Source organism: Pseudopodoces humilis, chromosome 12, assembly GCF_049639895.1.
Source record: "Pseudopodoces humilis isolate 2021_Gansu_Grassland_sample_001 chromosome 12, ASM4963989v1, whole genome shotgun sequence".
Lineage (NCBI taxonomy): Eukaryota > Metazoa > Chordata > Aves > Passeriformes > Paridae > Pseudopodoces > Pseudopodoces humilis.
The window spans coordinates 19,331,705-19,352,057 of NC_142211.1; the positions used below are offsets into that span (position 1 = coordinate 19,331,705).

A 20,353-nucleotide genomic window follows, 5' to 3' on the forward strand; every position below is an offset into this window, starting at 1 on the left:
GAGGCATGGAAATTGAAAGCTTCCAAAATGTGACTTTCACAATCACTTCTAAGAAGTGGAAACAAAAAAACCCAGCTTAATAGGAAAGTAAAACCTTACCGTGTCTGAACTTCCTTCCAGCAATATGTTAATTGCTCTGTTCACGTCCCCGTTACAATCATGTAGTGCCACTATGCACTCATCCTGGTTTTTCCCCGTCACTTCCATAAGCTGGCAGTAAGAGTCAGACATGTTAAAATATTTAAATTATCTTTGTAAGAAAATAAGAGTTAGTATCACCACAGATTCAAAAACGCACATAGCTACTGTGTCAGAGCAAACTAAAATCCTAAATAAAGGTAAACACTAAATGATAATCAAGAAAGCACTCTCTCACTTTTTTTTTTTCCCTTTAACTTTATGCTTGCAGATTTCCTATGCAGAACTTGGTTCTTATCCTTCCCACTAGCACAGCTAAAGGCATTATTGGTGAGGGTACTTTGGCTTCAGGAAGCACAAAACTTCACTTCTGGCACATCACCAAAACAAGTTTATAACAACAAAAAGCACTGCTTCAGAGGAGGTTTTACAAAGAAAAAGTCAATAAAGCTGCATACACAGCTCTGGAAGGGCAAATTATTTTTTAAAATAATACCACAATTTACCTTTAAACTATGATTCTATGATTTTTACTTTTCTTGAAAAACAACCAATATATTGGCAAACTCAGTTTACACAGGTGACATTTTTCCCCAAGTGTGTGCACACGTGAACAACTTGAATGCACTCTTTATTCTGACAATTATTCAATTGGGACCATACTAAAGAGGTATAGTCTGTAAGAGATCAGCACAGATGAGTTCTTGCTTAAAGGCCAAAAGAAAATACACCAGTGTAACCATACAGTTATAGCTATATTAGCACACAATTTTTTGAAAACAGATGTTACAGGGCAATAAGAGTACCTTTTTCTAGTGAAACTTCTATCCTTCTGAGAAAGGTTTAATCTAAATCAGAAACATGCTCTAGCTCCAAAACACAAGTCAGCATTGTTGCAGGGCATAAAAACTCTGAATCATAAGAAACATACTTGTTTCACTTTATCTTCAAAATCTGTGTCATTCTTATCATAGATCATCTGAGCAAGGCGAATCTGTTCTGCTGTTGCCTGAAAAACAAACATCCAATAAAGTACACAAAATTTAACTATATATTTTTAAGATTCTCCTAGTTATCACAATCACAGAATACACAGATTTGGAAGGGATCATCAAATTCCAACTCCTGGCCCTGCACAGGACACCCCAACAATCCCACCATGTGCCTGAGAGCATTGTCCAAACCCTCCTGGAGCTCTGGCAGTCTTGGGCCATAACCATTCCCTTGGGAAATCAGTTCAGTGCCCAACCACCCTCTGGGGGAAGAACCTCTTCCTGATATCCAGCCTAGCCCTCCCCTGACACAACATCAGGCCATTCCCTCAGGTCCTGTCACCGGTCACTAGAGCGTCACTTTATTTTTTTTTATCTCAAGATTCTCAAAAAGAATATATACAACAAGCACAGTGGTGCTACAGGGAAGGGATTAACATCTCTATGCCCATTTTATAGCTAAATAGTTAGCTAGAACAGAAGCAATTTCAACATATTCTAATGTGTTTGAACCACAGTTAAAGCTCACCACACAGACAAGGCAACCATATAATAAAATTTATCACAGAAGCTTACACTTTGATATTACTTTTATTTAGTATCTACAACTCCAGAGATAGTTTTATCATAACAAACTGGTATTTCTAAATTAACCGCATCTCTGATGATGCCTGTTCACATCACTCTCCACACCTCTCCCAATAACCACCTTGTCGCAGTTGAGACAGACACAACACGACACTCCAAGGTTCATGCAGCAATACCAAAACTTTATTTTCACCACTTGCTTATATATGGTTGACCCCGATTGGCTAGAAACTTAGTGTCACCCAGTTCACTGACCAATAGCTGCCTGCGTACATGCTCATCAGGGACTGGCTGGTGTCCGTTCTCTGTAGCCAAGTCCCTTCGCCTCTCAGTGCCCTCTCTCCCAAAGATGTTTCCTTTCTTTCACAGGTATAGGCTGATTGAGTTAAAGTCACGGTTACTTGTGCCTGTGAGGCTTTCAGGCCAGCTGTTAGCCATCACAGTTCCCCCTTTTTGTTATTCAACTACAAAGGCAGTTTTTGTCATCCTCTGCAGAGCCCTTCGCAGACAGGATGACAAACAAGGCACAATGACTGAAACAATTATGATAACACAAAGGTGATGAGCCCAGTTCAAATGAGACTCTTTACCCGACTTGACAAGCCTAACCTTTCCAGCCACTGATCTAAAATCTCTCACACAACATGTCATCAAATTTTTTACAACTGTGTCCAGAAGCTAACGAAAAAAGAACAGTAACAGCACAATTTCACTGGGTGGGATGCCACAGGCTATTTACATCTATAACTGAATCACTCAAACTTAAGGAAGTTTCATTTACCTTTTTGTTATAAACAATTCAATCCAGAAACTATCAGAGGAAACATTTTGCTTTCTTGTTTCAGTTTGGTCTTACATGTCATGTCCAGGCGCATAATTAAAAGTTACACATCCTTCTGCTAGTAATGTCTTTAAATTGTTTGACTCTTGAGGTTTAAGTGAAGTCATAGGTAAATTGTTGTTCCAAAGGTTCCATATTTCCACACAGCGGGTGCAAAACAGTTGTTCTGGTTACTTTTCTATGGCATCTGCTGTGGGGCCGTCAGAGAGGCATTGTTGGTTGTGATCCAGAGCAGAGGGTAGAGCAGGTCACACACACCGAGCAGGTACCCATCGAATACCAGCATCTGTGGAAATACAGGCATACCCGCACCCCCAAGTGACAAGGTCCCAAGGACCTTCCCATTTGTTGATAATGAGATCCCATACCGATACCTTAGGCTTGGGTGACTGGACATCACTAGAGGACTGTAATGTTAAAAAGTGATTTTAAAGGACAGGATTTGGGGGATTCGGCAGTATTGTTAGATGATTTAAAGTGTACAGAGCTTTGGCCACCCTACTCTGTGGGGTTTCACCACACATTCCCTCTTTTTGTTTTTCAAGGATATGCTTTAAAGTGCCATGGGCACACTCAACAATGGCTTGTCCTGTAGGGGAATGAGGAATACCAGTGTGGTGCGACACACCCCAGAGCTGTAGAAATTGTCAAGTGTTTTGTGAGAGGTATGCAGGGCCATTATCAGTTTTTATAGTATGAGGAATGCCTAGGGCAGCCAAGGCTAACTGCCAGTGTGCGATGGCATCACGGCTTCTTTCTCCAGTGTGAACTGATGCCCACATGGTAGATGAAAAAGTATCTACTGAAACATGCATATTTTAAGTGACCAAATTCTGAAATGTGTGTGACATCTGTCTGCAAAACTTCTAAGGCTCGCAGACCACGGGGGTTAACACCCATCTGCAGTGGTGGAGTGTAGCCTTGACAATCAGCACAAGTATTAACAATATTGTGTGCCTCTGTATTTGTTAGCAAAAATTGTCATTGTAGGGCTTGAACACCTTGGTGGAAAAAGGCATGTGATACTCTTGCTTGTGCCAGCATACCTGATGTGGCACTGTCCAGGCAGGGCTAGCTAACCAATCAGCTCAAGCATTACCTTCTGCTATAAAGCCTGGCAAATTTGTATGACTCTGATTATGCAATATATAATAGGGACAAGTTCTAGCTTGGATTGCATGCCACAAAGATTTTAACAGTTCAAATAGTACAGCATTATCAATTTTTTTTAGTAATGTTTGGTCCAATCTTTGTGTGATGTCTGCAACATAGGCAGAATCGGTCACAATATTTAATGGAATATGAGGAAAACATTGGAAAGCCATGGCTACAGCACATAATTCCACTGAGTTGATCCACTATTGTGATCCTCTAGTGTTTGCCATCCATTGTCATCTTTCCAGGTCACAATAGCTTTCCCTGTTTCCCCAGATCAATCAGTGAAAACTGAGAGACCTTTCAGGGGTGTGCAATTAGTGGTTTCAAAGACAACGTAGTGGTCTCAGTTGTAGCAGTTTGTGACTGGGTAAGTGATAGGTAATTTGCCCTGTAAAGTTTTGTAAGGTGCCCTGTAGAGCTGTGCTATTTGCAAAGCACCATTCAAAATATTCTTGCACACGTATAATTTTTGAGGGATCTTTATCATTCAGCTGCAAGCACCTTTGATGGCATTTAATAATCAGTTGTGCAATCAATTCAAAAATAGTAGGTGCTGTCTTTTTAGGTTGATGGGGCAAAAAGATCCATTCTAAAATGTGTAGTGGGTCAGACCAATGAGTGTCCCATTGACCAATGATACCTGTAGGGTGTAAATCAACAATAACAACAAACACTGTAATACAAACTTGAGGACACAACCAATAAACTTGTCTGTTCATTATGGCCTGCTCTGTTTCAAGTGCAGTTTTTACCTCTGGAGTTAATTTCCCTGAAGAGGTTAACTCAGCATCACCTTTGAGAATATTAAACAAGGGTGATAGTTGTGGAGTGGTTAACCCTAAGTAAGGTCTTACCAAGTTGATGATACCCAGAAATTTTTGAGAATCATTTAAGGTTTGAACTTTGGTTGCAAATTGAATTGTGGTTGTATTGTTTGATCTAATATTTTAACTCCCAGGTACTTCCATAGGGGTTGCTGCTGCACCTTTTCTGGTGCAATTTGCAACCCAAACTCTTGCAGTGCTCACATCAAACTTGGCCAAATCTGCACAAGGCCTTCTTTGGTTGGGGTTTCTATCAAGATACCATCCATATAATGATAACAATATGCTCCTGGGAATTGTTCTTTCACTATTGAGAGCGCCTGTGCAACATACCATAGACAAATTGTTGGGCTATTTTTCATACCCTGTGGCAGCACTTTCCATTGATATCACTCAACTGGTGCTGCATGATTGATGGAGGGCACTGTAAATGCAAATTTTGGGGTGTCTTCAGGATGTAAGGGAATAGTGAAAAAAGTCTTTCAAATCAACAATCAAAATGTCCTAGGTAGCAGGTATCATAGATGGGGATGGCATTCCAGGCTGTAAAGCATCCATACTTTCCAGAACTGCATTAATTTTCCTTAAGTCATGGAGTAATCTCCATTTACCTGATTTCTTTTTAATTACAAAAACAGAGGTATTCCATGGACTTGTTGAAGGCTCAATGTGTCCTTGATTTAATTGTTCCTGAACTAGGAATTTAAGGGTGTTTAGTTTTTCTTTCAACGTCTTTAATTTTCATGGTAATCACTTGCTGTGTCTGATTATCAATTCTTTTCAAGACCTCACCAAAGGAGCCTTCCTCAGTGCATCCTAATTTTGTGAATAGTTCCTCTGGGTCTACTTTGCATGCTGGGCATTTGCACCGCCACGGGTGAGTGGGCCATGGCGGGCTGTGGCAGCTGGGAGGGCACCACCCACTGCTCCCTGCAGCAGCCCTGTCCATGCCCTGCTCCCTGGTCCCATCGTGGGGCCAGCTGCTTGGGACCCCTTGGGGTGGCAGCTCTCGGTGTGGCCAGAGCTGGCTCAGAGTGCCATGTCGGGCTCTGGCTGCAGATGGCAGCTGCTGTGCGGCATTCCTTGGGCTTTTTGACCCCTGGCTGTGGACATGGCAGGACGTGGCATCCCACAGCCCCAGGTGCTGGCATCTCCTTGCCAGTGCTTCCGGTGCCAGGCGCCACTCAGCATCTGGGCTCTGTTTGGACGCTGAGGCTGGGAATGGGCATGCCAAGTAGTGACTGGGCTGTCCAATCAGCCGCAGGCAGAGGAGGACTGAGCGGGTTAATGGTAATACAGGGCATGAAACCAAGAGTGTATGCCTCCGGCAGCTGCGGCACAGGCAGACCCATGCACTGCACATGTGCACCTGATGCCGATGGCAGGGGGGCTCTGGCGGTGCAGTGCTCTGCAGGGTTAGAGAGTTCAGATGAAAGCTGCTCCCTTTCTGGTTTCTCATCCTCCCTCTCTGCCTGCAAACCCGATGCAGCACCTATTCCCCCCGACTGCTCCCCCTGGCACTCTTACATTTTGGGATGTTTCAGCAGGAGGCACCTGCAGCACCTCTGCTGCTGCTTTCGCATTCTGCTTGGCTTATATCAGTTTTAACATATCCAGCACCAACCTCCAGGTACTCATAATACTCATAGCAGTCTTATTTCCCTGAGAGGCTGACTCAAGAATCAATTTATCAACTTGTTCCCAGTTTTTAATACTGAAAGCAGCTTCTGTAGTGGCTTTTACAACCTGGCTCTTGCAAAACTGTAAAAGTTTGCAGAGCCTGTTCACCATATTTAATCCCTCTTTTGCTCAACATAAGGGTCCATACATTCACTATAGCTTTACCTTCTGTTAAAACTTGTCCCCCCATGTTCCCAGCAGCTCACCCTGTTATTTACACGTCTGGACTGTTACACCTCTCCACGCTGTCGTCAGCTGTCCAGGCTGGTCTCTCTCCACTGGGCTCCATCACCTCACTCTCCACGTGGCTAGGCTATCACCATCATGTCAGGGTCACCAATTGTCGCAGTTGAGACACACGACACAACACTCTGAGGTTCATGCAGCAATACCAAAACTTTATTTTCACCAATTGCTTTCATATGGTTGACCCCGATTGGCTAGAAACTTGGTCACTGACCAATAGCTGCCTGCGTACATGCTCGTCAGGGACTGGCTGGCGTCCGTTCTCTGCAGCCAAGTCCCTCCACCTCTCAGTGCCCTCTCTCCCAAAGATGTTTCCTTTCTTTCACAGGTATAGGCTGATCGAGTTAAGGTCATGGTTACTTGTGCCTGTGAGGCTTTCAAGGCCAGTTGTTAGCCATCACACCACCTGACTGTAGTTTTATGAGCACTTAGAGACTGAGTCATGCCTCATGAACAGCTGCCCTTCCTTTTTTTATAACTGAATACTAGTCTCTGAAAACTCCTAAAAAATCTTGCTCTTGACAAAATATTTGGTGCTTTTGTAACATCTCTGGACAACAAATCCATGCTGGCAACTTCTCCAAAAGCTGAAAGACTAAAATGGATGAATGCAGTAAAGAGCCATAAACCCAAGTAGGCTATGGCTACCCTAAAGAGAAAACCACTAAAAAACATTAACAGCACATCATACAGGCCACTCTTCATAGTTCAGCATCTGCAGCCTACTTGAACTGCACTCCCATGAAAATACTCAAAATAACTATGCTACATGAACTTGGACCTCATTTGATTTCTGCTCAAAAAGAAGAGACTACTATCTCATGCTAGAGAAGGCTGATATTGAAGGGAGCCAGGACCCAAAATGCAAGTTGATGTACTGCAGAAGACTTCATTATTGAGAAGGGGACCACATCATCCCTCGAAATTCTTGACAGAAAGGATTCATCCTAGGCAGTTTAACTTCACAGGATACCCACATTAAATTCTGTACCTGACAAGTTCAGACTTAATCAGTCTCAAACTGCTTCATTTTCGGAGTTTACCACAAATGCAAGCTTTAGAGATCACAAAGTGTAAATCCTGAGTCTAAAAAATTACTCCACCATAAACCACCAGCTGTTTATTGGCTAAGAAGTTACTGCAGCTGTCCTAGTTCCTTGAGGGAAGTAATATTTGTTTTGCTCACCAGCAATGTTCCAAGACAATCAGCATTTGTAACTGTCCTAGGTGACCTAGATGACCCAAAAAACCTCATGTATTTCATATCTTCTCCATGCCAACCTACCCAAGATTATTAGTCTCTTTAAGACCTGACAACCCAGGAAGTGGAACTTGTGTGTTTTACCCCAGTTCAGAGAAAGGAGGGGGGCTGAGTCCTTTTAAAAACAGGAAATGCACACCAATGAGCTCTCTTGTTCTCTCTGGGCTCCTGAGGGGGTTGCCTTGGGCAGATCTCCTAGTTACAACCAGAAAGCTGCATTTTGCAATCTGAAGCTACTTCAGAGCAGATTTCAAAACACCTTTGCCACAGCTGCCTGCTGTTTTGTTGAGGAGGGGATGAGTTTTTCAGCTGCTACTCCAGTTCCAGCCACCTGCCATTTGCCAAGGAAGAGTCAAACCCATTCTCCACAAGTTTTCCAGCTGCTGCTCCAGTTCTAGCCATGTCAAGGAGGGAATTTTCTTCCAGCATTTCAGCAGCATTGAAGCCTTTTGGACAAAAATAGGGATTTTTCCAGGTTTTGCTTTGTCCCTGTCCCCTGTTGGTTGTTTGAGGGAGAAGGGAGTTGTGGAACTGCAGAGATTCAGTTGCTGTGTTGATTTTCCTTTGTTCTCTCCTTCTGCCAGTGATCCAGAGAAGGGGGCTTCTCTGCCATCTTGTCTTTGTCCTCTAGGCCACGTGGGCTGCTACAGCTGCCATCATCTTGGGATGAGGGGGTTTCTCCACCATCTTGTTTTCTTTGTTCCCAGGGAGACGAGGTGACTCAGCACCTTTGTATCTAGTGGTTATTACTGTTTTTCTTTTTAGCAAACTGTTATTTTTTTCATTTATATCTTCTTGCATTCATTTCTCCTTATTGGTGAAAGGGGAGTGATTAAAACTACAAGGAGGTATTTCATTGTGGAGTCTCCACCCCATATAATTGTCTTAAACTAAGACAGTAACAGAGTTAAGTACTCTGCACTACTTCACATTTTCAAAGTGCCATGCTGACAGCTTCATATGACAATCAGTATCACAAGAGGAGAGCCTGCTCTGGAATTCCCTGTGCCAGCCCTGGTGCCAACCTTTGCAAAAGCTTCCCGAGTCAGTGCAGTGCTCTGTGTGAAGGAGCTTGCTCTTGGTATCTACTGAGAGCTCAGCAGAGAGCAAAAATAAAAGGTCTGCTGGTTTCAGAAATTAAGTCCTGATGATCCATCTTCTTGCTCTGACTTCAGCCTCCTCATGCCCACAGCAACTTTTTAGCTCGTGAAGAGATTTCCTTTAAAGATATCCAGAATAGAAACATTCAGTGTAATTTCTATAGAGACATGATGGGATATTTGACCAGAAACAGGAAACCATTGAGATTAATTTCTTCTGTAAACCAACTTTTTTCAAGTCCATGTTAGAAGACAAAAATATACAAACTTTATAACACTATCAAATTAATAACAATATCTTTAATTTTCCTGTGTAAGGAGAAAACTTAGAAACACAAGCAGGTGCAATATGACTAACATTTATGCCAGTGGATTGCACACAGAATTGAAGATTCAGAAGAAAAAAACACCCAACAAAACCCCACAAGATGTATTTACTGCACAAACACCAAATTAGTGTCACAAAAAGTTTTGCTTTTTTTCACCAGTCCGTGTTTCTTCTTTGTTTTTAAGGCAGCATTGTTACAAGCGACATTATAGTATCCTATAAAACAGGATAATTAAGTTTTAATTGCAACTAAGAAAATGGTAGCATCTTAAGGCAGCTAGAACTTTATTCAACCTTACAAGATACATTATCTTTGCAGCATAACAGAGTGAAGGAAATTTTTTAAAACTTTGAACTACAAGAAAACAGAATATGCAAAACACAAAGTGACAGTAATAGGCCCGGATTTTAAAATAAAATAGTATAATTATTATCCAGAAACAATGAAAAAGAAGTGTGATGTAACTTCTTAAATAACTTAAATGATGTTCAATGTGACTATGACAATGAAATCTCCATTTGAGAAAGCAACATTATTCTACATTCAAAAAATGAATCAGTGGTAATTGAACAGTATCATCCCACATGTTTTTGTTGATCTGTAAAGCATAAGGAGATTTATCTGATCTAAACAGTAAAAATATATGGTGCACTAAAACATATCTGCTGTATATTAAATAATCATCTTTTCCACTGAAATAACCAAACCAATATCTATTATGCAAGAGGTAGAATAAGTGGAAAAAATGCAGAAAAAGGTCTAAGACTTAATGCCTAAAATCAATGAATCACATCAGTTGCAAATATATCCTAGTGATAGTGCAACCTCCCACTGAGAGCATGTCCCATCAGAGTAGCTGCTTGAGGCCAGATAGAGGTCCCACAACCTCTCTAATCCATGACAGTGTTTGCACTAAACAATTTTTTTTCCTTTTAACAGCTGAAATTTCCAGTGTTCCAACTTGTGCCATTGTCTCTGAGGCTGGCTTCACCTTTTCTATACTCTTTCATGAGGTATCTTAATAGAAGACAACCTGGTCTTGCCTTCTTAGGGATGAACAAATCCAGTTCCCTCTGTCACCACTCATTCATCCTGTGCTCCAGCCTCTCAACCATCTTCACAGCCCCTCACTGGACTTGCTCCCATTCACCAATGTCTGTCTTGCATTAGGGAACCCAAAACTGGGCAAAGTACTCCACTGCTGTCTTGCAAACATCAAAGAAGAGGAACCCATCACTTCTATCAACCTGCTTGTTATAGTCCTGCACCCTTACTTGTTATAAAGCAAAAACAAATTCAACTTCATTTGTTGAAAATCACTTTCTAAACCCACACATTAGCATGAATCACCACTATGCAAAGCACTGTAACACAAGGAGATAAGGGCTTGAGGTCACATAATTAATATTGTACAGAGCAGAAAAGCCCCTCCATGTTAAAGATCAGTCTAGAAAATAGGACAATTTCCCAGGGGAGCACCTCTAGACTGAGAACTAAGGCAATTCTTGAATTTAATCAAATTTTGAAAAGTACCTGACAAAAGAATAATGAATTGCCAGGAACAGAGACATTTTGCACTTTAACCCAGACAAGCACACAACTGTTCTGCTGCTGAGAACCAAGACAATGGGGTAAGAGCTTAATTTCAATCTTGCAGATACTCAAAATAACTTGAGTCTGCTGGTGGACAACCATCCTCATTTCACTTTGTGAAGGCACTGCACAAGTTTAGGGGTTTGTGACTTCTAAATATGCTGAATCATGCTGTAGAACACAACATGGATCTAACAAAGCTTTTCCCATCCACCCAAATTCCTCTTTTGACCATAAATTTTCTAGCATTATGAATCTGGCATATGAAAGAGCTGAGCTCTGAAGACACTAAGGTAACAGGACAGAAATCCTGACAGAGATAGGCATAGAATTCCTCACTCATGGGAAATGTTGCTGAAGAACACAAAGCTCCTTCAGAGACAAGAATACAGGAACAACTTAATGCTGTGCTGGATAACTAAGCAATTAAAGCAAGATATCAAACAAACAGACTTTTCCAAATAAGACCACAGACCCCCCCACACACACATCTTTTCTCAGTTTTTACTGACTTCGGGAAGAAACAAATCATTGCATGCTCACTTTCAACTCAAAGAAGATTATATAGTAGCACGTACCTGTACTACTTGTTTCTGTGGTTGTGTTGGCTGAGAGGTTGAAAATTGCATTTTGTCCCTAGTGCCCCGGGTACGTTCACAGCCCACTGAAGTCATCATATACAGTATATACAAAACAACGTATGTACAAAATAGAAAATCTGAAAGGAAAAAAAGAGTTAAGGCAGGGTACTAATTCAATACCCTGATAATATACAAATGTAGTAGATTGAACTCTTCCTGCCTTTACCACAAACTCTATACAGAGACTCCTGAGAAAGCAGCTTCAATACACTATTTTTTGATTTATTGCAATCTTTACAGTAAAGGGGTAAATTAAGTGGATAAAAAGCATTTTTGTCAGCTGACCAGGGTCTGTCTAGATCTCTACTTCCAGACAACACCTGGATCTCACAGATTTCCCAGTTATTTAAGCATATAGACTTTTCTATCTGCTACTCTGCTGAAATTCCAGATCCAGCTGGATCACTCCTTATATTTCTTTAATATCTGCTGTCTTGTTTTGATGCCTAGAATTTAACCACTCATACCCACTCTGAATGCTAACAGAAAAGTCACATTCGCAAACCAGGCCATTCCTTTCTTCCCTATAATTAAACTGCTTTCCTGCACACATACACAAAGTCATAGACAACGTCCACTCTACTTCCCACTCTCATTCTCTCCTATAGAAAAATTATGATCCTTACCTTTAAATACAACCTTTCTAGCCAATATTTTTATGTTCTCCCTCACACTTAAAGAAATTATTTACAAAACTACCTATTACCTGCTTTAAATATACATTGGTTGTATGGCAACAAAACAAAACAAAACTTAAACCACATCCACCCACCAGTGCTATTCCATTTGTGGTAGTCAGCTTACATTCTAATTCTTTCTCTATCATTAAAATTACTTTGAAACAAGAAATTTATTACTCCCCCTGTGTTTTTACAGCACCTGACACAAGATTAATTGACAAGTATGGCTTATAGTTACTATGATAACTGGAAACAGATCTCTTGATTGGTCAGGTCAGAGTTAACTGCCTGGTTTCTATCCCATGACACTGGGAAGTAAAACCTGCAAATTTAGGGAACTGAGGACAACCTACAAGTGGTGTACCTGGGCAGGACGAGATCTGCAAACAAGCAGCAAAGTGCTTTTACTGCAGCCCGGATGTATGAACATGCCTCAGCACACAACTTGTCACGGCAGCAGCTTTGGTGCAAGCTGGTTAGCACTGAGTTCAGTGCACAATAACGCTCAGATGAAAACTGAGCACACTGTCATGATTATTAGACAGGTTAAATACCCAACTGCTCACTGGCATTCACAAGGAATGGGTACTCAACAATTAAAGTATCAATCAACACATCACAATTTGAGCATACCACAATAAGCAATGAAAAAAATAAAACCAAGCACCCTTAATAGAGAACATGACAGAGAGCACTAGCCTCTCTGAAAGACAAACTAATAACTTCACCTATGATGGTCTGGAAGTAGCCCACTGTGATTTAAGATATGTTAACTCAACTGGGTCTCAATTTGTTGTTTAATCCATGTTTGTTTTTCAGGATGAAAGGGTACTTTAAGGAAAAAGTGTAGTAAAACATTTTAACAGAGTAAAAGCATGACATTTTAATAAAAGCCTGTCTGCACAAGCCAGCCTTTGGTATAAGCGGTGATATTAAAGGTAGTGTCCTTGAAACTCTCCTGAAGCAGCAAGAATGAAAGAAAATAGATAGCCTTGTGTATTGAGGAAATAATGTAAACCTATGTGTATTAGACAACAGTAGCTTGCTAAGCCTGCGGACCCTGTCAGACCCTATAAAAGTGTGCTAAAGATAGAAAAAACGTTCGCCACACTTCTGTGAAGACTCAGCTGAATAGTCTGGCGGTTCCTCAATATCTGGTGCCCGAACAGGGACCCCCTGTGGGCAGAGGGGATTCGGTGGTAGAGCTGGTGGAGCGGATCCATGCGCGGGAGGGCGCGGATGAGGATCGGTACCGGGTAGGCGAGCCTGCGGGCGGGGAGACGAGGAATGGAGGCAGGCTGCTGGGGGAGACCGAGGGCAGAAGAAGTGAGGAGGGGTCGTGACCCTCCCCCCGCCCGTGGTCACAAAGAATGGACGGGTTTGCAGCAGCACAAACTGCTTCTAAACATTATCGTAAACAAAACGAAGCAGTCAAGGATATGGACCTTGGAAAGCTCATTTTATGGGCTAGAGATAATAGGTGCGGGCTCCTCCAGGTCCCACTGCTGCCTTTTGCAGCGGAAGAATGGAAAGACATAGGAGATTTGTTGTGGAAGAAAACAATTAGAGGGAAAAGCAAAGACACACTGTCTCTTGGTCTAACTTGGCAGATTATAATTAATACCTTAATAAACAAGAAAGCGAGATATGCTCAGGCTGTGAGCCCCGTAATTCTACCTGCGTCACAGCAGCAGCCGCCTCTACCTCCCACTGCTGGGCGAGCACTCCTTTCTATGCCACCCTTGGAGAGAGGGGGGAAGAGTCAGAGAGAAGAAAATAAGGAGAAAGAAACTCCACAGCAAACACTGAAACAACAAACAAAATCTGTTCAGCAACGGCAGGATTTGATACATCCTGAACTATTTGCTCCACCTTTGGAGACACTTTTAACACCACAATCTTATCTAAGTTCCAACTTTACTACCCTGGAAGAAGAGAAGCCAGATATAGATTGGTTTCCACCATACCCAGGGGGGCATGGAAGAAACATTGGAGTGTGTGTAGAGAACAAAGGCACCCCCAGGGCAGCGGCAGTGCAGAAAAAGCTCCAAGGCCACGCTGGACAAATATCAGCAATTACAGAAACAGTTGAGCAGAAACAGGTGGCTCAGACAGTTTCAAAGAGAGACAAAATAGCCAAAAAATCGCTAACTATATGGTATCTAGTTCTAAATTCATCACTGTAATTAAAATTAATAATTTGCAATGATCACCGTTGTTACAACCTGGCCCTGAGAGGCTTTTCATGTAACATCGCCTGTTTTTGTAAAATCGTGCCCTTTTTCCATCTGCAAACAATGAGAGAAATATTGAGAGAAAGAACTGCATTTGTTAAAGTTAACTTTGTGAGTTTTGGGTTTTTTTTGCTCTCCGTTTTTCCCCTCTGCGAGAGTATGCAGGGAATGATGGAGACTTCACTCAAACCTTTTAGAGATAACAGCAGAGCAGCAGAAGCAGCAGAGCGGGCAGTTCACCCCCCCGTCCCTCTCTAAGAAAAAGCACCGGGATAGTACCCAGTTTTTTAAAAGGTCATAATTTATTGGTTTTTTAAAATGTTTTCATATATCCTTTTAGAGTTAATTTTGTGTTTTAAGTAATTATGAGTTTATGCCGTTGCAGTTTTTTAGAGTTTTACTAGAGAAAGTATTGAAATATTGAAATACTTGGAAAGTTTAAAAAGCCCCTTTTTAAAAAAGTAAGGTGAATAGTAACATAAGTAAAAGTTATATTGCAATAATTAGTTTTAAAACCTAATGTTAAAATATTGAATGATTTACAGCTACTAAGAAAACAACCTTCTAATTAATGTTATCTACAAAAGATATGTATGGTTTAAACAAAACCAGCTAAGAAAACTTCACTGCACAAGACAAAGTTAACCATATATTACCCATTTGTTTGTTTTTTCCACAATTCTAATAAGGTAATTTCAATGTGAGTCCTTTTGTTATAGAAAACATCTCTAACAGCATATATACCAATTTGAATTTTGGGTTTTAGTTAAAAAATAGGACTTGATGTTTTTGAAAAGTGCTACAAAAGCTGAATGGCAACTTGCCAAATGCTGTGTTGTTGTGGTTTTTCTCTAGTAAAACTGCACTTTAAAATCCTAACCAACTTAAGCATATACTAGGCAAATTACTGTTCTAAGTATTTTAGTAACATTTGCAATTACTGTGAGTTGTTCTCAAAGCCAGATGACATGGAATTTTGATGTATTTGTTACATTTTTATACTTATTATAGAGAATCCATGTTACTGTTATATTGTGTTTAAAAAGTATTTGCCAAACTTTCAGTTCCCTTTTTGTAATAATAGAGTAAGATTAAGTTATGTTTTTATTTAATATAGATTAAGTGTTAATAGAATTAAGCAAAGTTAAGTTTTACTATGTTTAAGTTTGAATGTTTTTAAGTTTTATAACTTTGATTTTCTTTTAAGGTTTTGTTATTTCCTTTTGTCATAATTAATTTTTACCAGGTTTAAATATTGTTTAATTTAAATCGTTTTATGTCTTCTTAAAGACACTTGTTTAAACTTCAAAGTATAGGTTTTTTTTTCAGAGAGATGAAGATGACTACAACTGAAACAACTGTGACAGAACACTGATGAACACCTGCTTGTGGACAGAAGTGAAAGCAGTCTGTGGTACCCTTGATTTCATTGGGAGTTCTATTGGTTGTTCCAATCTATGCAGTTTTTGTTTTTATAGCATTATTATTTTTCAGTGTTTTCAGAATTTTAAGAAAATGTACCATTGCTGAGAGTCGGCTGCCATGGGAGAGGCTTCAGATTAAACCAACTGCTGAATGGTTTAATTGGTCTGGTACCTAAGGCTTCTGATCATTTGCTTTGTACAAATGCATTTCAACAGTTTGTTCTGCTGTAAGCATCTCATAGCAGCTAGTATTAAGAACCGTGTTTTGAAAATTACTTAAGAGACCATGTTTCCACTTTAAAACCTAAGGCCCTGGCCAAGCCTTGACTTTACCAGGACAGAATGTTTGCCAACAGATCTAAATGTCTTCTATACCAAATCAGTATTTGAGTCACTTTTTGACTCAGAAATTTGATCCTATTAATATGACAGCTGGATCAATTTTGAATTGGGCTTGGGGAATCATTTCCAGAGGTGGTTATCTAATCCTTCACTGATTTTTTTTTTGTTTCTGTTTGTTTGCAGACTATGAGATGCTGGTGCAGTGTTTTAGTGGTTAGTGGTAGTTCTAAATTACATATGTTTTTAATAATGTTTATTATTTGATTGATTTATAACTACTGTAGGTTTTTATTCATCGTGTATATGGCTTTGTGTTAATACTGATGTACATGACAAAAGTACATCTCAGTTTTATTTAAAAAAAAAAAAAAACGGGGGGAATTGATGCCCTAAAAGCATTTGATTAGTGTAATATATGCATTAGGAAATTGGACCACAATAATGAAATATTTACGTAAAAATTTAGATTGATCATATAAGCTGAATTTACAATTGGGTGTTCCACAGCTAAGTCATAATGATTCATTAACTTCAAGGGGAGAAGTGTCTGTGTTTTGTTGTCAGGTTCAAAAAGGTCACCTGTTCATCTGACCAGACTGTCTGCCTCTGAAAACATGAGATCCAGTGAACACAGACGTCACCACACAACATTGGTACTCCAGACAAGATCAGAAGTGGAGCAGCCAGGACACAGTTGTGTCTAAAAACTACACAGACAGTTTGCCAACAGAAATTTTATGTTGTTATCATGATGCTGTCTCTACCAATTTTTTCAGTTATCTTCCGTTTTAAGATTTAAAAGGATGCGAAGAACAACCTGAACATCAATGCCCTCAGTCAGTCACTGATCAGCTACCAGCTGACGTCACAAGAGCAGTGGATGTTCCAAAACTGAATCGCATTAAATCATAGTCTGTTTGTGAGAAGAATTTTGTAGATCTAAAAGAGTATAGAGACTCCATCTAACTGTATATGAAAGCAAATTGTAACTGTATTTTACCTTTTAAGCAAATTGCTTTCACGCTTAGATTGCATGAATACCAGAGCACGTGTGTTAAAAGTAGTTAGAGAATAGTTTAAGATAAAGAGTTTAGCTTGTGTGATAATTGCTATTTGTAGGTTATTGATAAGTTTAGAGAAGATATTAGTACAAAGTATAAGTATTCCCCCTTCAAGAGCTAAAGTGAGCATATTTGAATGTTCATTTAACTTTAAACCTTAAAGGAATTCATTCAACAAATTACAAAAGACTGATTAGCTGTGATTCTGAAAGCATGGTGTCATTTGCATGGAACAAACTTCTTATGGTAATTGTAATGTGTATAGTCCCAACCAACTGTCTGCTAACTAACATCCAAAAGTGACAGAACATATGGGTCACTCTGGCACACTTAACAGGCCAAAAATCAATGTGTTTAAGCCTAGCCACACCTGGAGATCCTTTTCGCACCTGTCTCATAGGAGTCCTTGAATGGGACCCTCAAGCATTTAAAAGTTTAGTTAGCAATGAAACTCAACTGAATCAATTGGCAATGTTATGAGAGCGTAATCACACTGTTGGCTTCACGTCAAGACAACTTGAAGCCTGCTGACAAGCAAAAATTATTGAAATTCTCAGTGTTACCATAGGGCCCCCAAAAGAATTAGACTTGTTAGGCTCCACCAATACCTCAGGTGGATGGATAATGTTTGAGCCTTTTATTCACAGTGCAAACTCACAAGACGATCACCAAGGCGATTACCTAATTAAATATTCTTAATTTGTGGAGGTAGAGCATGGAATGGAATTCCTGCTAGCCCACATAGAGGGCCTTGTTACCTTGGGAAAACTTACTTTGTTCCATCCAAATTTACACCAGTTGTTGAATATAGCTGGTAAAATAAAAAACATCAAATGGTCAAAGGAAAGCCTGAATAAATTACAATGTGATGATGTTAGAGACCCAGACTTTTGGGGTCGTGGTATAATATGGCTAGCCTCCTTTTTTACTCCAGGAGCAGCTGCTGCTAAAGGCTTGTCAACTGTAAAAAGGCTAGCTTGTTAAACCAAAAAAGAAGTGAATATAACATCAATAATATTAAGTGAACTTTCAGCTGATGTAAGTAGTGTACATCATGCAGTATTGCAAAATCGAGCTGCAATTGACTTCTTGCTCTTGGCACAAGGACATGGTTGTGAAGAGTTTGAAGGCATGTGTTGTCTGAATCTTACTGACCATTCAGTTTCAATCCACAAACAACTAAGACAGCTACAGAATGGGTTACATGCCCTGAAAGAAGATAGTGACCCCATCAGAAGTTGGTTAGCCAACTGGGACATCACTAGGCAGTTGAAGTCTCTTGTGCTGAAAGAGGAATGAATTTTATTTATGGTATTAATAGAGGTGGTTATTTTAAGCTGTATGTTATCTTGTATCTGTAGAATTGTAAAACGAATCGTGTCTAAAGACTGGCTTGTGCAAAAAGAGAAACGGGGAATTGTAGTAAAATATTTTAACAGAGTAAAAGCATGATATTTTAGTAAAAGCCTGTCTGCACAAGCCAGCCTTTGGTATAAGCGATGATATTAAAGGTAGTGTCCTTGAAACTCTCCTGAAGCAGTGAGAATGAAAGAAAATCGATAGCCTTGTGTATTGAGGAAATAATGTAAACCATATGTATTAACCAATAGTAGCTTGCTAAGCCTGCGGACCCTGTCGGACCCTATAAAAGTGTGCTAAAGATAGAAATAAACAACGTTCGCCATACTTCTGTGAAGACTCGGCTGAATAGTCTGGCGGTTTCTCAATAAAAAAGGCATGCACACAAATATTTGAAACACTCCTGGGGGGATGAAGCAGCACAGGAAGGTCAGCCTGCTATGAAAACAGCCCAAACAACCTGAATACAAGATCTTTAGAGAACATGCTCATCTTGTTGACTTCAACTCATGAGCAGTACAATTTGGTAACAGGTCTGAAGCAGAAAACCAGTGATGGTAAGAGCCTCTTCCTGGCAGCAGTATGAACTTGGACTCACTTTCAGACAACTGTGGAAACACCCCCAGTTTGACAGTCTCCATCAAGCCAACATGGGCATGTTATAACCCATTTCAGATGTAATACAGTCATCTTAAAGCACAATTGACAGTAGACACAACAACCAGCCCAGCCCAAGCATGAGAAGCAGCTGAAGGGCCCTGCTCCACCACTGACAGTGCACTGACGAGGGCAACATTGCACCTCCCTGGCATGGACATCACCACACCGGGTGAAGTGTTTCACACCTTACCACACCTACTTTAAAGGACCACAGCAACAGGAAGGAGGAAGGCAGTTAGCAACTGCCTTCAAATTACCATAGTAACTACAATTTTGAGCATTAAGTGGGATATTCCTAATAAGATGGGGATGTAGCAGGATGGTCTGCCTGGAGTGGTGGTAAAACAACTTGAACAATACCCTATTTGCAAAGCTATTGCTGGTGGAGGGAGAAGGGGGGGGTCATGCAGCTTTTGGTGTTGAAGAAATGCTGAAACCAGCCTGACTCATCAGCCCCAAAGTTAAACATCCCTATAGTGATGTGAAAATATGGCAGACCTGGCAAAGTACCTGAGATAAAGGAACCAACAAGTGATAATACTGATAACTTATCTAAAGTTGCTGAGCTGACACAGCTGGCCCAGAAACACCACTGACAGTCAAACGTTAGTATAAAAGCTCAGTCCTGCTTTTCAATGGCAGGGTCTTCTAAAATATCCTTCCTTGAGTGGGAATGCCCACCAAGGCTATTCCTTGAGGATGAGCAAGAGATTTGCCCACCATCATTGGTATGGATAATATCAATCTCTACTTAATAATTGTTTTTTCTAGCTTTAATATAATTACTTCAAAGATTGTGCACTAAACTAGTTATAGTGTGGTGGTACATCCCCTCTCCACCCTTGAGCCACACTATGATCTGAGAAATGCTCATTAAGCCTCAGCCTTGACAGCAGCACCTGGGCTGAGCTCCTCTTGAGTTTATCAGAAACACTGTCTTCTCCCAGAAACTGGTGCTGTTTAATGAACTCCTGCTTTTTAACAAACAGCCTTGGAAACTTCTTTTTCTTGCCTGAATAACCACCCAAGTGGACTAATATTTCTGTTATTGAACTTTCAAAGAAAGTTACCGCCCCAAATTGTGGCCAGGATGGAAAACTACTATGACTAAAGCCCACTCTCTTGAAGCCTTATAAACAGCAGTCCAAAGTGAGACCCTTTGAGCTCTCCTGGACCACAGCAGGCTATGACCAGCAACCTCC

General features: G+C 40.5%; 1 protein-coding gene across 13 annotated transcripts in view; it reads right to left on the bottom strand.

Annotated features, from left to right (window-relative positions):
• Positions 1-20,353, bottom strand: part of LOC148183468 (ubiquitin-associated protein 2-like) — a 227,991-nt gene that overhangs the window by 196,072 nt on the left and 11,566 nt on the right. For 12 of the 13 annotated variants that reach the window (XM_088061421.1, XM_088061419.1, XM_088061418.1 and 9 more), the window contains 3 exons: positions 11,329-11,468; positions 1,070-1,147; positions 100-210 (listed from right to left, as the gene is read on the bottom strand). In XM_088061421.1, the coding sequence (XP_087917547.1) occupies positions 100-210; positions 1,070-1,147; positions 11,329-11,427 (288 nt within the window). In that variant the 5' untranslated portion in view covers positions 11,428-11,468. The remainder of the gene's footprint in view (positions 1-99; positions 211-1,069; positions 1,148-11,328; positions 11,469-20,353) is intronic. The other variant, XM_088061420.1, reaches the window with a different exon arrangement.